The 17,084-nt window shown below is 38.7% G+C and overlaps 1 protein-coding gene across 1 annotated transcript; it reads left to right on the forward strand.

Annotated features, from left to right (window-relative positions):
* The first annotated feature begins 777 nt into the window (after nucleotides 1-777).
* Nucleotides 778-15,330, forward strand: LOC131248603 (rho GTPase-activating protein 3-like). Its single transcript, XM_058248954.1, has 5 exons — nucleotides 778-1,376; nucleotides 11,004-11,124; nucleotides 11,217-11,336; nucleotides 13,940-14,170; nucleotides 14,572-15,330. Exons 1-5 carry the CDS (start codon nucleotides 949-951, stop codon nucleotides 15,139-15,141), a joined length of 1,470 nt encoding a protein of 489 aa, XP_058104937.1. The 5' UTR covers nucleotides 778-948; the 3' UTR covers nucleotides 15,142-15,330.
* Nucleotides 15,331-17,084: the final 1,754 nt, after the last annotated feature.

Below are 17,084 nucleotides of genomic sequence, written 5' to 3' on the forward strand. Positions count from 1 at the left end.
CTAAACCGTTGATATCACGGGCGCAATAGGTTTAGGAGCAATACCAAAATTCTAACTTTTAAAAGTCTCTCAACAATGAAGTTTAGTAATAAAGACAAATAAAGAAACGTTCCCAGTCATCCAAAATTCTTCATCTAGAACCTTCCAACTGGGATAATTTTCATTCAAGAGGATATCCATAGAGGTTCCGAACATACCAACGTCTTGGATCAAAGAACCATGTGCCCCACCCACGCAAACCAAAAGCCCGAGCACTGTATAATTACATGAGAAGATCTCAAGTCCAACCGGTTGAACCGAACATTTACTGTCTACCCAGTCTATAATTTCAATTCTATCAACTAAGAGAAATATCCAACCCTTCCAATAGGTTGAGGTGAGAAATAATATCATTAATTCGAAGGTAATTTGCATAATCTCAACAAGGTATGCCAAACGGTAGAAACAATTATACCCATTGATAGAATAAAAATGTAAATATTGTCCACCTTTAAGTGGTTCGTTTTGAAAACGTAATTATATTTATAAATAAAACACATTGGACGGCTTGGATTTCGTTCAAAGCTGACACATTGAAAGTTATTCGCTGGTGGACATTTACATGTAGTACAACCCGTTGGAATTTGAGACCTCCTCCAATAACATATCTCCGGACCGAAAGGAACTGAAGATTCCACGTGGCAGTGGGCGTGGAGTGGTCTACCACAGTCACGAGACGGTATCGTCTCACCCACCGTATGCAATGCTCCGGCGCATATGCTTGTGAAACAGAGCCCCGAGAATGTCAACATCAACCCCCTCCATGTCGACAAAACCACCCTCTTCCCCTCCATCATTCATCTCCCCACCCTCCTAAGCAACCTCTCCTTTTTCTTCCTCCACATCCCATTGAGAGAGAGATCACCGTATTCCCATACACCCGCATCTATCCTCCTTCGCCTCTGAATCATGACGCTTATCTTCCGGTCCAATTCTTTCGATGGTCCGCGGGTTACTGGAACCGCATCTTTTCCTCCAAGTAATGATGATGATGAAGAAGAAGAAGAAGAAGAAGAAGAAAATGATGAAGAAGAAGAAGAAGAAGAAGAGAATGATGAGTATTTCGTAAACCCTACTTCTTCTTCTTTCCTTTCTTCTCCTGAGGAAACCAGAGAGCAGCAGGAACAGCAGTTCTCGATTCTGGCGATCTTCGTCGCTGCGCTGCGGAAATCGCTGGTGACTTGCAGCGTTGACAGGGAAGACATGTGCTCGATGGACATCGGGTGGCCGACCGATGTCAGGCACATTGCACATGTCACGTTTGATCGATTCAATGGCTTCCTTGGCTTGCCGGTCGAGTTTGAGCCCGAGGTCCCGAGGAGGGTACCTAGCGCCAGGTCAGCATTTCTTTCTTTTCTTTTCTCTCGGAATTGTGTTTTTTTCTTTTTCGAATTCGGTTCTCTGTTTATATTTCTCTGTTGCCGGAGAATTGAGTTGCTTGTGGAAAAAAATGGCCATCTTGTGTGGAGAGAGGGAATCTATCTGATTTGTCTTAACAGTTCTTGAATGGCATTAAGCTACATAAGGTTGTTTTTGGAGGCACACGTGAATTGAATTGTGAATCAGGAGGAAATGACCAGATTGCTGTAATGATTTCTGTTTTTTTAGTGTTCGTAATGAGGAATTGTTCCTCAAATTGCAGTTTTGTTCTTTTCGGGTATGATTTGGAAGTAATGTAGCTGTGATTTGGAGCCCTGTTCCTCCATATGAATGCTAGGGAAACTTTTTAGAGTAATTATCCTGATTCGATACCGTATTACTTACACAAGTGCATGTAAATAGATGAATCTCAAGATTTTCTTCAATAGGGGCGAATTGAAGAAAATCTTGAAATGAATTGAAGAAAGTATGAAGCAATTGTTTGACTTACGGTACATTTGTATGTGAGATTGTATCAAATTGGGAGAAAGCTATGATGATTTTGCTGATGGCTGCCATAGAAAGATAATTTAAGATATGCTCATCCATAGGAATAGCTTTATGAAATTATTTTATTCATTGCGCACTTAGGTGGGATCTGCATATTCATGGTCATCGAGGGTGTAGGATGCAAACCCGTCACTTACATGATTAGTGCAGGGACAAAATTTTAAGATCCCTGTGGGCCATTGATGGCGGGTTGAGATATAAGATCCAGATCATCAATCTAGGGGGCCATGTATATGGATAACCTACTGATGAAAGAATGCACCCTTGGACATTCATAGCCATCACTTGCCCTGTTGAACTCTTTACTGTCAACCATTTTTCATCTTTAATTGTCCATTTAAGGCAGCCTGTTGGATGGCTGGTATTGTCTGGATGTTCTGTTTTCTAACTCTGTGCCAGCCTCAGTTGTAACAACTAGATGGATGGTCTGGGTCCACTACCCCACCTTCCATGTGCAAGGTATTCCTTGAGGCAGAACTCTTTATTACACTTGTCAACTAGACTAGTTTGAGATTATATCAGCTTTCCTCACATTTTTCCTTGTACCGTCCATGACCTTTATGGATACTAGGGGTATGGCACGTTTGCCGCCTGTGAGGCAAGGGGTTAGAAAGAGAAAAGGGGGTGAGTCAGAGTGGAGAGATAAAAATTGAGAGAGAGGCAGAGGGACCAAAGTCCATGATATTCAATAACGGTTACGTAACAGCCGTCACGATAATGGTCAGCACTGTTATGCATACGGGGGTGAAATGCCGTTTCAAAAAGAAAATGAGAAGAAAAAATAACCATAACAATTCCAGTTATATAAGCTTAATTGAAAAAAAAAAAACTTTTCTCCTCCATTTTTAGTGATTTTGGTTCTTGGGAGTGTTTCTAAACTAATTTTGACAAGCCTTGCACAATCTTTTGGGATTAAAACACAAGATCTAGCCGTTTTGGAAAAATCGAAGTTTTGGAGGTCAAATTTGGAAAAAATCACAAAATTGGGTAAAAATTTATTGATTTATTTTTGTTCATTCTCGACATTACATCACCGTATCGACTAGATTTTGCTAGAATTGTAGTTGATTTGGCCTTTTTTCTAACATTTTTATTTATTTATTTATTTTTGTATTTTTGCTCTTTTTTCTAAAAACATATTTTTCAACAAAATTCATTTTTTGTGTGGATTATTGAAATATATGTATAGAGTTTAGATCTACACATGCATACACTAAATCAAAGTTTCTCATCTGTTTTTTTTTTTTTTTTGGTAATATTTTAGTTTCGGCTATTTTTTTAATGAATAGTGCCAAATATAATTTTCATTTTTTTTTTCTTCAAATTACTTAAGGGAAATGATGTCAAATGCTTAGGGATATGTATTAGTGGGATGATTTTCATAGATTGCATGAATTTTATGCCGATTTCGAGGCATTCAAGTGGTCCCCCAAATCGGCAACACTATTCATCCGAATTTAATTTCATTTTTCCTTCAAATTACTTAAGGGGAATGGTGTCAAATGCTTAATGATATGTGTTAGTGGGATGGGTACCATATATTGCATGGATTTTTAGGTGGATTTGGGGGTATTCGAATGTTCTCCCAAATTAGCGATACTATTCATCTGAATTTAATTTCATTTTTCTTCAAATTACTTGGGGGTAGTGATGTCAAATTCTTAATGAAATGCTTTAGAGGGATGAGTGATATAGATTGCAAGCATTTTAAAGCTGATTTGGGGGTATTCGAGTGATCTCTCAAGTTGACGACATTATTTATCCAAATTTAATTTCATTAAAAAAAAAAAAAGAAAAAAAGAAAAAAACTTAAGATGAATGATGTCAAATGCTTAGGGATATGCATTAATGGGATGGGTTCCATAGATCGCATGAATTTTGGGCCAGTTTGGGGACATTTGAGTGGTCCCCTAATCAACGACACTATTCCTCCAAATTTAATTTCAATTTTTTTCTTCAAATTACTAGAGGAGAATGATGTCAAATGCTTAGGGATATATATTAGTAGGACGAATTTCATACATTGCATGAATTTTGGGCTGATTTGGAAGCATTCTAGTCGTCCCATAAGTTTGTGACACTATTCATTCAAAATTTCTTTTGTACCAGAAGGTGGGAGCACACCACTTGTAACTTTACTGATAAGGAAAAAAAGATTTTTACATCAATACTTGGAAGGTGTGAAAAACACAAAACAAAACAGCCCCGCACAACAATCTAGCTTTATTAAATTAATAGGAACTTGGGGGAGAAACAGAAGCTAACACCTCCCAGTATGGCCAATCCCTGCAAAACCTCCACCAAAATGGCCCTTACCTCCCTGGGAAGATCCAATGATTGATGAGGACTTTGATGGTAGGGAACCCCCAAATGCAATCCAAAACCAAAGCAACATAATGACATAAAAACAACAGCACAGCCAACCCTACAACAAAACCACAACTCCCAGCTTCCACCTAGTCCCTACTGCTTTGCTTTAGCCTCAGCTTAAAATCCATCACAGTATCATCCCCAAGCTAACAACTGTAGAAGCAAGCAATCATGAAACAGAATGACAGCAACTTACAACAAAAGCAGAAAAGAAACCATATACCACAAAGTCTATAGCAGCCTGCATGAGGTGCAGAAGCACAGTAGAAATAGGCATTGTAAGCAACACCTGCAATCATATCCTAAAAGGAATAGTTGTTGCAACACTGAAGCTTTACTATAGACTTCTAGTAGAAAAAACAACTATTGCAGTACCTTGGATCTAAAGCAACTGAGATCTAAAAAGGTCATCTGAAACCTGTTGAACTTCTTCCTAGCATATATTAATGATGGATTGAGGCAATAGTTAGCCAGCAATTCCAAACCACATCTAATCATTCGGAGAAGAGAGCTAGGACACCGGATAGAACAGCTTCAAAACTAAAACTAGGGTCGCCACCGGATAGAACAGCTTCAAAACTAACACTAGGGTCGCCTGTAAGTTGAATATAGCATAAAAAATTCCTGAAGCTGCAACATTTGATTAACATGTTTCGCTCCAAGACGCATGAGTAATCCCGACTGCTCATGTATGTGGTAGACAAATATTCATGTGAATTTAATTTCAAAATTTCTTCAAATTACTTGGGGGTGTTGATGTATTTCAAAAAATACAATTGTTTTGTTTAATTTTTAATTTTTAATTTTTTGGGTAGCGTAAACCTTTTGTCCTTTGCAGTGTATGGGAAGAAGGTTTGTGAAGGAGTTGTAATGCTTTTGTTGAAATAGTCATTTGAAAAAGTCCCATATTATGCTCTAACTCGTGTATACACGCACAAGGTGGCTTGTGGGGAGAATTGGCCAAAAAATCAGTTAATCGAGCATATGTGCACGATACTCGCACGTGAGGAATCTAGCCCCGGTAGGCTTGAGCGCATCCCTTTCGTAAGTCTTGATGGGCTCAATTTTGCCCAAATTTTTTATTAATCCATTTTAATTGATTTTATCACAACCGTTGGATATGGCCCACTTGTTATGGTCATCTGTAACGTATGAGACATGCCTCTTCTTTTGGGCCCATCTCAACGATTGTTGGTGGTGGTTTTTGTAACAGATGTTTTGTTAAAGCTTTTATTAAAAGGGATTTTCTCCCTAAGGTTTTTTTAGGGAACAACCAAACTCATCTCCCCTACCTCAAATTTGTCTTTCTCTTGATCGAATCGTTTCTTTCTCCTTTTTGGGCATAAAGAAGGCATTGTGTTTTTTCAGAGGTTTGGTGTTGGGATTTTCATAGCGAATGCACATTGTGAAGATCCTTATACTAGGCGACTGTATATTGGGAAAACACTTTGGAAGCCTTATGCATCGGTTCATTGCACCAAGGGCTGCGGACTATCTCAAAGAGAGCAATCTATTATGCACCTCGACCCAGCAACAAATCTGAATTAACATTGTCTATGTTGGTGTTGTTGTTTTCAATCTAAATTACAGGTGTGGAGTTCTATATTGCTTTGATTTATTTTATTCATCTACTTCCCGTAGCATCTATTTGTAGTTCAACAGGGGAAGATGTCAAATGCTTACTGATATGCATTAATGCGATGAGTTTCATAGATTGCATGAATTTCAGGCAATTTGGGGGTTAAATATAGAAGCTTTGCAATCAATATAGGCCTGTTAGGTTAATAAAATCATCATGCAACCCAAAACAACATTCTTCCAAAGAATGGTCCCTTTTTTTTTTAATTATTTTATTATTTTTTAAACACACGCATGCACACTGCCACACACTCGCGTGGTAGTGGGATTTCATCACCTATGGGTACTCGAACCCTTGACCAGGTGTTGAAACTCCTAAGAGTCTACCACCGGAGCAATAGCAAGGACCCATTACACCATCATAAACACGTTGAAAAAAAAAAGGAATACATATTTGGATCCTCTCAAATTTTGATATTTTTCCCACATTTTTTTCTGATTTTTTTTTTTCTTTAAAAAAAAATTGACCATTACAGCCTGTAATGTAATTGTTTCAATTGTGGCCTTTACAGCCACTGTTACTATTATTGAATACTTTGGTTGAGTTCTCCACAACATCTGTTTTACGCAGTGTAAAACACTGAATTTTGTAGGGCCAATCATCTTTTAAATATAAAATTCACTCTATGCATCAGGTTCCATACTCAATGTTAGATCTTGAAGTAAAAATTCAGCTAGATCCACAACTCAGATGAGGCACACCACATGGAACAGTGGAAATGGGATGCCAACTGTAGGTTTGTTTGTGGATCACCATGTGGTGCATTTTTCATCCAACCTTAATCATGCCTAACTCAGCACGATGAAAAGAAGATACAAAAATCAGTCGGATTAAAAGCTCAGGTGGGCCACACCCTATGAACGTAGTGGTTCTGAGAGCAATTTTATGTTGTTCCCATTGTTGTGGCCTATGTTGAGTTTTTAATTGGGCTTATCTTTTGTACGGTTCAAAATAATGGTTCTCACCTGATGGATGGATGTAGATTTTACATATACAACATGGTGGACCCCACGGAGCATCGCACGTTCTCCTCTTTGTCCGAGTTACACACAGAAATGAAGAGGTGTGTGCGGGCTACCCATGTTGAAAGAAGTGAAGGAAGCGGGTTGAGTCAAGCTGTCCATTGTGCAGTAAAATCTTAACTATTCCTTGCGAACCAGCTACATTTTTATGAAGAAATTATCCTCTTTTAACCAGCGCTATGAAGACTAATTGGGAGGGAAAAAATGTCCAAAGCTATAGGCATTATATGTGGTAGAGATTTGCCTACTTAAGTAGATGGCACTGAAGAACCTCTAGTTTACTAACCTCAAGTACTCATCCGTCATTGTGACATCCATTCTCCCATCTAGAAAGTGGGCCTCAGATTTTTATGACACTAAGGGGTGTTTGGATCATAAGTTACTTTGGATAAGCTACTTGTGCCATAAGTAGCTTATTGTGGTTTCTATTTATTCGGCCGATAAATATGTTTGGTAACACCAACATACTTATCAACTAAAAAATAGAAAAACATGTTTGATTTCCAACATCATAAGTAATTATCCCTCAAGTCGGTTTGGTTCCCCTCACATCCACCATTCATCATGTGGGGCCAACCTTTGATGTGGGCCATTCATTGTGTGGGGCCCCACCTTTGATGTGGGTCATCCATCATACGGGGCCCACCTTGGATGTGGGCCATTCATCATCATGGCCTGACCTTTAATGTGCACCATTCATTATGTAGGGCCCACCTTTGATGTTGGTCATCCATCAAGTGGGGCCCACCATCAATGTTATTGTCCATCATGTGGGGCCCACCTTCAATATCCACCACCCATCATGTGAAGCCCACCTTTGATGTGGACCATCCATCATGTGGGGCCTATATCGTGTGGATCATCCATCATGTGGGGCCACCATTATTAATTGCCCATCATGTGGAGCCCACCTTTGATATGGATTGTCCATCATGTGGGTTGCCCATCATGCAGGGCTTGCCTTGGATGTGGGTCATTCATCATTAGGGACTGACCTTTGATGTGGATTATCCATCATGTGGGGCCACCTCAGTATGGGCCATCTATCATGTGCGGCCCAGCTTCAATGTACACTACCCATCATGTGGAGCCCACCTTTGATGTGGATTGTCCATCATGTAAGCCCCACCTTTGAAGTGGGTCATCCATCATACTAGCCCACTTTGGATGTGGGCTTTTTATCATTTTGGGCCGACCTTTGATGTGGACCATCCATATGTGGGCCCACATTAATATGGGGTCATCCATCATGTGGGGGCCACCTTTTATGTGGACTGTCCACTGTGAGCCGCACCTTCAATGTGGACAGTCCACCGTGTGGGGTGTCCTTTGATATGAACCATGAGAGAGAGCCTCCTTAACATGGACCGTGGGAGAGAGAAGTAGAAAAGTTATTAGTTAAAAAGCTAAAAAACAACAACTTATTAAGATAAGTAATTTTTAGCACATAAGATACTTTTACAATGATACTTACCAAACTAACTTAAGTCAAAAAAGTAACTTAATTACTTAAAACAAGTTAAAAAGTAACTTAACTAGTGGTATCCAAATGGGCCCTAAATAATTGTGTTGTGGCATGCCATGTTATTGGAATGATACAACTGAATCTAAAAATAGAATTAATTGTATGGATCTTAAAAATACGCACCACTTTTTCAAAGCCAAATTCCACCATTCTAGATCCAAAGATGGATGGTTGAAACCCAGTTGATAGATAAAACAACACATGCGAATAAACCCTTGCAACTAATGCAATGGGAAGAGCAACACATGCTCAAGAGAGGCAACACATGCGTTCAAACCCATGAATAAACTTCTATTCGAAAAAATATCATTCATATAATGTCATATATATGGCTTTTTATAGCGTAAGAACATACAATTGCCAAGTACATACAATGTGTCTAATTAAGATTCCTATTGGTTACATATTATCAAATAAAGAAATCAGAATATCATCTAGTGGCTACTTCCACTTAAAAAGAAAAATCTCTTTGAAGTAGTAAAAGCACCCTGTCTCTTTAATTCTCATTACAGACCATGCGTATGAATTCCTATTGTCAATCATATAAATTTGTTGGGGGTGTACGGTGCTCTAAGGCTGTTTTTAGCCCTTGTGGTTTGTATAAAGAATCCATATAGAGTTTTATTTCTGCTTAAATTCATGCGCATTGCTGTAAAACTGCCAGTATACATGCACATGGCTGGTACCTGCAAGTATTGATACCCAATGTAATAGCTGGCTCACTACATACGATCAGTAAAAGGACCCGACACTCCTTCAGATATCTCCAAATATCCTGATTGAATGGGGTATGCAGTCACAGGGACTGTGAATCCCGCACGATTTGGATCCAACTGGGAAACATGTCTTTTATACACTGGACACATGCTGCTGTATGTTTGTGTCTACACATGTAATGAAACAATGTGTTAATATCTGGAGATTGAAATTACAATCTTGTGACTCTGGTAGTTTGATGGACCCCACACTCCATCAGAATCAGTTTAAGACTAGATCCGACACATGCAGCCTTGGGTTTGGATAGATCAGGAATTCATTGCTTGCTTCCATCATTTGAAGTACTTCAGTATGCATTTGGCCCCCTCAGGTAGATTATTGTTCTTTTTAGCTCAACCAGTGTTTTAAATAGCGGCAGCGTGATGCGTAGCGCTCTGCCCTCTATAGCGTGTAGTGTAAATACGTAGCGTGTAGCGTAAGCTACACGATACTTCTATTTTTTAATTTAAAAATAGGACAAATATAATAAATAGTGAAAAAAAATGAAAAAAAAAATATATAAAAATGCCCAAAAGATGATTCATTTTTTCAATTATAAGCATGTTCAAAAAATTTATTAGTTATCATTTATCAAAAGCCAATCCACATATATAAGCCAAATCAAATAATTATCACATCAACAACTTTCTAAACAAACCACTTTAATTAATAGTCTAATTGAAACCACAAGTCACAACTATGAAAAGAAATAAAAATCCCATTAGTTAAAACTATCAAGTATAATATAAGTGTCACATTCCTCAACATTAGAAACAAAGAAAACGTGAAAAAATAATAATAAAAATAAAATAGTAAAAAAATACATTATAGCTTATGCTACGGATGCTATCCGCTACGTAGCTGTAGCATACGCTACGTAGCTGTAGCGTACGCTACGACCCTTGTAGCGTATGCTACCGGGGATTTACGCTATTTGGGATACTACGTAGCACTACGGCCACGCTACACTGCGTAGCGTACGCTACGGGCGCTATTTGAAACACTAAGCTCACCTATGTTGGTTTATCAGGTGTAGCCCTTCTGGGGAGCATGCCTGTCTAGAACCACTTATGATGGATTTCATTATGAGGGATTGTAATCATGCAACATTTTGTAGTATGATGTCTAATCCTTCGCTGTGCTACATTGGATGTGGTACCATCTGGCAGGCTGTTTTATTCTGGTATCAGGGTTGAAATACCTGGGATGAGTGCCAACATGTGCTCGTCTCATTTCCAATCTCATGGGTAGATTTCAATCCATTCTTAAAACAGTATGGATATGGCGGTAGTTTCAATCTCAAACTGATTGTGGTCACAAGGGCTCCTTCCATTTTTCCAGTGATCCTATCAAATTATATAACTTTTGTATCATTGTATTTTGTATGGAAGTGCTGCCTTAGCTACCTGTTGTTTTATTTTTGTCTGACTGCGCAATTGAAAATCCACCTGTTTTTTATGATTCAGTTTGATAGTTAAATTACTTTCTTCCACAATATTCCTTGGTGACCACAGTGAGATGTACAAGGATTCTGGATATTCTTTTTGTTTCCATGTATTATCTATGATATTTTAAGTGGGTCATTTTAGTTCTAGAAACTGTATATTGAATTTTTCATGGGTAGTTGGACTATAATTTATGTTTTTGTCTGTGATTCTATCTCCTCTGGCCATTGTCTTCCTACATGATGAGCTTCACCTCATTGGTTTTCTTGTTTCTACAGTGTAAGTGTATTTGGAGTTTCTGCCAAGTCTATGCAATGTTCTTATGATCACAGAGGGAACAGCGTGCCAACAATTCTTCTCTTGATGCAGAGGCGCTTGTACTCACAAGGGGGCCTTCTAGTATGTTTCGTTTGTGCTAAATTTCAAATTGCTCTTGGTGTTGTTTTCTGTAGACATTCATGATGATGTTTTCATCTTGATTGTGCTTGAAGGCAGAAGGTATCTTTAGAATTAATGCAGAGAATGGCCAAGAGGAGTATCTCAGGAACCAGCTTAACAGGGGAATCATACCACATGGAATTGATTTGCATTGTCTGGCTGGTTTAATAAAGGTACGAAATTGAAAACTCTAGTCGGCACACTTACTGATCTAGGTTCCAACCTTGTCTATCTTTACAATTGATTCCTCCAAATATCTTCTTTCGTTCCTTCTTTTTCTTTCTGAGAAACTATTATTTGACTCTTTCAATTATAATGCATGGTTTCTCGATTGAGATGATTACAATTCAATCACTGGCATGAAATGCATACCATCATTGTCTGTCATCTTGGTTCGATTCACTACAGTGGTGAAATTTCCGTTATTATCTGCAAACTGCATTATATTAAGATCTTGTAAACCTACATAGTCCTATAACAATCTGTGTCATATAGATAAATCCTTAAATGGTAACTTTCCACGTCTGCTGGCCTTTGATAGCCTGGTTTTATAACATTCCAAAACATCTGAAATGCTCATACTGGATGTTGTCTCAATGTAACTTGAATTATTTCATGAAGAGGGTGGTGTTGTATTTTTAATTCATTCCTAGCTGCTGCTAAAAGATTGGCTTATACAATCTAAAATTTCTCCTCCATTCAAGAGGTTGGGCTTTAATTTCAACATACCTCGTGTTTAGTGTTTTTAGTTAGTAGCTCTTTTCCATGGCTTCTCATCACAGCATCAACATCTCACTAACTAGTGTGGGCCAGTGACTCCTGAATCTATGTATTTTATCCCTTCATCACTATCAGGATCATATCCTTGCTTTACCATAGATGCCTCGAAATATGCTGTTTTACAGAGGGCCATTAGGCCCACTCTTTAACAAAGAACAAACCGCAGCGCTGCCCTCCCCCCTCCCCATCTATATATATATATATATATATATATATATATATATATAAAGAAACTGGAGCACTCTTATCTCTAAGTTGGAAGTTGTTTCCCTCGCCCCAAATAGACCATAGAAAAGCCAATAAAGATAGCTTTTAAAGATTCTTTCCATCTCTTCGGGTACCACCTCCGTGCCATGCAAGGAAGTGGTCCTCAATCGTGCGCGACATCACCTAGATGATCTTGAACACCCCTAAAAAGCCCACCCAAATGTATCTAGCAAATGGACAATGAATAAACAAGTGGTTTACTGATTCTGCATTGCTGAAACACAAGGAACACATATTGGGGATGGACATTGCCCTCTTCTAATGATTATCAACAGTGAGCGCCCGATTCCTGCTCGCCAACCATGCAAAAGCCACTATCTTTGGAGGAGCATCATAACTCTAGACGAAGCTGGAAGGACACATACCCCCAACTGCACCCTTGAAGGTGAGAAATCTATATAAAAAATTGGACACAAAACATGCCTGACTTCTCTGGACTCCACACCATGTAATCTTTCATCCGCGACACCAAGCAGACTCTGTGAAACTTTTCCACCACCATTGAGAATTCCTCCAACTCTTCGGAGAAATTTCTTCCTTAGGTAGGAGACCACACCATATTCTCGCCCAAAACCGAGAAATATCCGGCCACATATGATTTGGCATCTGAAGTTATCTGCAACAATCTAGGGAATTAGGCACGAAGAGACTTGTCGCCTAGCCAAACTCCATCCCAAAAAAGCACCCTTTCCCTATTTGCTATTGCAAAACACACCCCTTAAAGCTCTCCTTCACTCCTCAATGGCCTTTCAAATATCAGAGGCTCTATAAAGAAAGGTGCCCTTAACCCACGAACCCCCTCGCACAACTGTATATTTAGAAGTGACTATCCTTCTCTAAAGACTCTTCCTCCGACCCAAACCTTCATAACTATGTACTCAAAGGTGCCTTACTGATCTCCTCCAATCTGCCAATCCCCGCACCCCCTTCTCGAATCAGCCTACACACCTCATCCCACTTTAAGACATGAAATTTCTGAGAGTCAGATGACCCTTGCCATAAAAAATCGTGCCTAACTTATCCGATTGCTAGGGAAAGAGCCATTACCACGTAAAAATATCCACTAAATGCCCCACCTCCTCCCTGGCGATCCTGATCCCCAAAATTTCGTTCTTCGGGGAATTGACTTTCAGCTCTGAAACCACTTCAGAACATTTAATGATCTTTCATATGCTGTCCACCATGACCTCCTCAGCTTCACTAAAAATTGTTGTGTCATCTGCAAACTGCAAGTGGGAGATCCGCTGTCCTACCCTCCCCACCTCAAAGCCCCTAAATAGATTGACTTCCTGACCTTTATCAAGCATTCTTCTCAAAGCCTCTGCTACTACCACGATAAAGTAGGGGGATAGAGGATCCCTTTGTCTGAGCCCTCTAGGTGTACGGAAAAAAAAACTTTTGGAGAACCATTAACTAGAACTAAGAATTTTGCAGATTGGACGCACGATCTTATCCAGCTTCTCCACCGTTAATTAGGCTGAATTTATTGGGGGTAAAATAGAGACAGCCAGTAAATAAATAATAAAAAAATAATAAAAAAATAATAATAATAAAACAGCCTAGGCAGTTAAAGATGTGGAAAAATAGGATACAAGCACATAAACAGAAAATTGGGAGCAATATTCACGCCCCCCCCTAGCCTCATTATCATCCTAAGTTTTCTTTTCATTTTCTTTCCAGTGGCCCAGATCATATTTAGATTGCTAAGATTTTCATGATGATGTCGCAGGCGTGGTTTAGAGAACTTCCAACTGGGGTCCTTGACTCCCTTACGCCTGAACAGGTGATGCATTGCAACACAGAAGAAAATTGTGCTCAGCTTGTGATGAATCTGCCGCCGACAGAAGCCGCATTGCTTGACTGGGCCATCAATCTGATGGCTGATGTTGTGCAGCACGAAGACCATAATAAGATGAATGCACGCAACATTGCTATGGTTTTTGCACCCAATATGACTCAGGTACAGATATGCCAGCTGAAGCATTCATGCTTTAAAAAAGGAAAAAGATTCGTCAAATGAAAATGCTCAAGTGAAGGAATTATGATTAACAACAAATAGAAACAGCACTCAGCATTTGTCATTCATAAGGTGGGGCCCATCAAGAACATGTGCCTGTCCAGAAATCAGGCCAGTCTGCTAATTAGGTGTCCACATTGACATGGGATGTCAAATCACTGGCCCAAATTTCAGACCAGGAAATGTTTTCATTGGGTCCAGGTCCCACCTGATGAACGGCCTAGGTGCCTAGGTCTTGCACTTTCCACAGTGCATGTGCCATGAAGACCCTGTGCCCCCTGACTTCATCCTTTCCTGTCAGCAGGTTTCATGAATAACTTCTCAAAATTATTTCCTTGATGCAGATGGCAGATCCGTTAACTGCATTGATCCATGCTGTGCAAGTGATGAACTTCCTCAAGACACTCATCCTAAAAACGCTGCGGGAAAGAGAGGAATCATCCACAGAGTCTAGGGTGTTCTCTTCGTGCTCAGAATCTCCAAGCAGCAAGGCTGAACCCAATTCATCCAGCTCCACGGCACGAATTGATGGTGGAGCCATCACAGATAAAACTGATGCCCGTCTCCCTGACAAGACAGCCTTAGGCAAGTTCCTACTGGGTGCCGAAGACAGAGTAGCAAGTGATGCCGAGAGCTTTCGGAGCTTCCAAACAAAGAGTGAGGCTGACGAGGAAAGAGAGCTCATTTCGGACGGAAGCCCGCACGTGAAACATGCTGTGGGGACCATGGAAAACAGGTGTGGAGGTGGGTACGGTAGCAGCGACGTAGAGGGCTTGTTGGATAGGCTGAGTTGGAGGAAAGGGGTAAGGAGGCTTTGCAGGCACCCTGTGTTTCAGTTGAGTAAGCTAGTTAAAAAGGGTGGGAGTCTTGGAGTTGTAAATTCAAGGGGACGGGGAGGAGAAGCTTGGGCATGAGAGATGAATGACATGGAAGCAAGCATGCTTCTGTGTTTCTTTGCTTGTTGAGAGAGGTCTTTGTTTGGTAGATGAAGATGATTGTAGTTGTATGATTTGAGATGTATGTGTTTGGTTGTATGATTTCTAATTGTTGTAGGAATTATTTCAAAAAACATGTTAGTGATCATCTTTAACTGTAGTTGGAGATTTCTAGTTGTTGTAGGAATTATCTCAAAAAACTGGTTAGCCATTATCTCTAACTGTAGTTAGAGAGGACATTTGAGTTGCTGAGTGCTCGTACAATAAGATGAATGTGGGATGAGCTTGACCTTTGTACAGCCGGTTGCACTGTAGATGGCTCATGCATAGTTAAAAAAAAAAAAAAAGACTCAAAACTTGGCTGACTCGAGTCTGAGTCAGTGAGATTTCAAGCTAAGTCCAAAGATTCAAGCCTGCTATTTAATATATGTATTGATTCTAATGATTTTAAAAATTAGTTATCAATTCAAAATTAATTATTAATGTATTTTATAATAGTGAATTGACTAAAGACTTTTCAAGCCTTAGAGATGAAGCTTAGTTCTATTAGATTTTTGTCATATGTGGAATCACTAAATCTCCATATCTCCTCCCTTTTGAGTTTTAGTTGGTGTCTTTCTTTCTTTCCTTTTCCTTTTCCTTTGTTTTTTTTTTTTTTGGCCTGCATTGATTGTGTGTAGGTTTCCACAACATTTGGTATCAGAGCCAAATGTCGATAATATATATATATTTTTTTTTCCTTTATGACATTGGTGTTGGTGTTTGTGTTACAATTATTTTTCAAATGACTAAATAGAGTTTTACTAGTTTGACGTGCTGAGGTTTAATATATCCAATTACATGTTGAGGAAACTAAAGATGAACATAGTGTTGGTGAAGAAAGGCCATGCAATTGTGCTAGAAAGAAAATAAAAGAAGCCCATAAAGATGAAAAATAATATATTTGAGAAGAAAAATCAATTAGCCATGGTAGATATCCATCTTACAATAGATGATTTAGTTTTGTTTAACCTGTTTAATGAAATTACAGCAAAACTTTTGCAGAATAAATTTTGAAACCCATATAAGATAAATCAATTTCAAACAAGTTCTTTTTCCAATGACAATTTTACAACTTGTAAATGGAGGGGTCCTCTTTGCAAGAACACTTAAATGGGTTTAATAAGATGATCAGTAGATAAATAGTGGTCAATGTGAAGATTGATGATGAAAAAATGATCAATGATTCTGCTTTGTTTAATGTCGGATTAATGAGATAGTTTGATTATGAATCTCAACAATGGTCCAGATTTCAATATGGAGTCAACCATATCTATGTTACTTACCAAAGAGTCTCCTAGAAAAACACATGAGAGATCTTTTAGTGATGCTAAGACGGTTAAGGAAGATTTACCGGTAAACGTATCGATGGAAAAGATTAGACAAAATCTATGTCAAAATAGCACAAGACAAAAAGTATAGGAATTGCTAAAGGAATGACTATTTTTGAAAAAAAGTTATAAAGTCAGGAAAGTAAATAAGAAAATTTTCCAGCTTGATTCATATTATCAAATATTAGATTTAAAGGGTTATCAAGGAAACCTAATTGAGAAAGACAATTATCTAAGGACGGAAAAATGTTACTTGTAGTGATTCTATAAGAGAATCTGAACAATTAATAAATCTTTGATTTGGGTCTTCATTCCATATAACTCAACACTAATATTATTTTTACATATTTCAGTTATGTGATGGCGACACGATTTATATGGGTGATAATAGCACGTGTAAAACTAAGAAGAGTGGAGATGTTAGAATTACTATATAAGAAAAAAGAATCACTATGTTTGATGGTATCACATGTAAGTTTCTGGTGTATGACACACAAAAGACTTGCAAAAATGTCTTTTGTCATTGGGAAAGTTTAATAAAAATGGTTATAA

This window comes from Magnolia sinica, chromosome 6 (genome assembly GCF_029962835.1).
Source record: "Magnolia sinica isolate HGM2019 chromosome 6, MsV1, whole genome shotgun sequence".
Taxonomy (NCBI): Eukaryota; Viridiplantae; Streptophyta; class Magnoliopsida; order Magnoliales; family Magnoliaceae; genus Magnolia; species Magnolia sinica.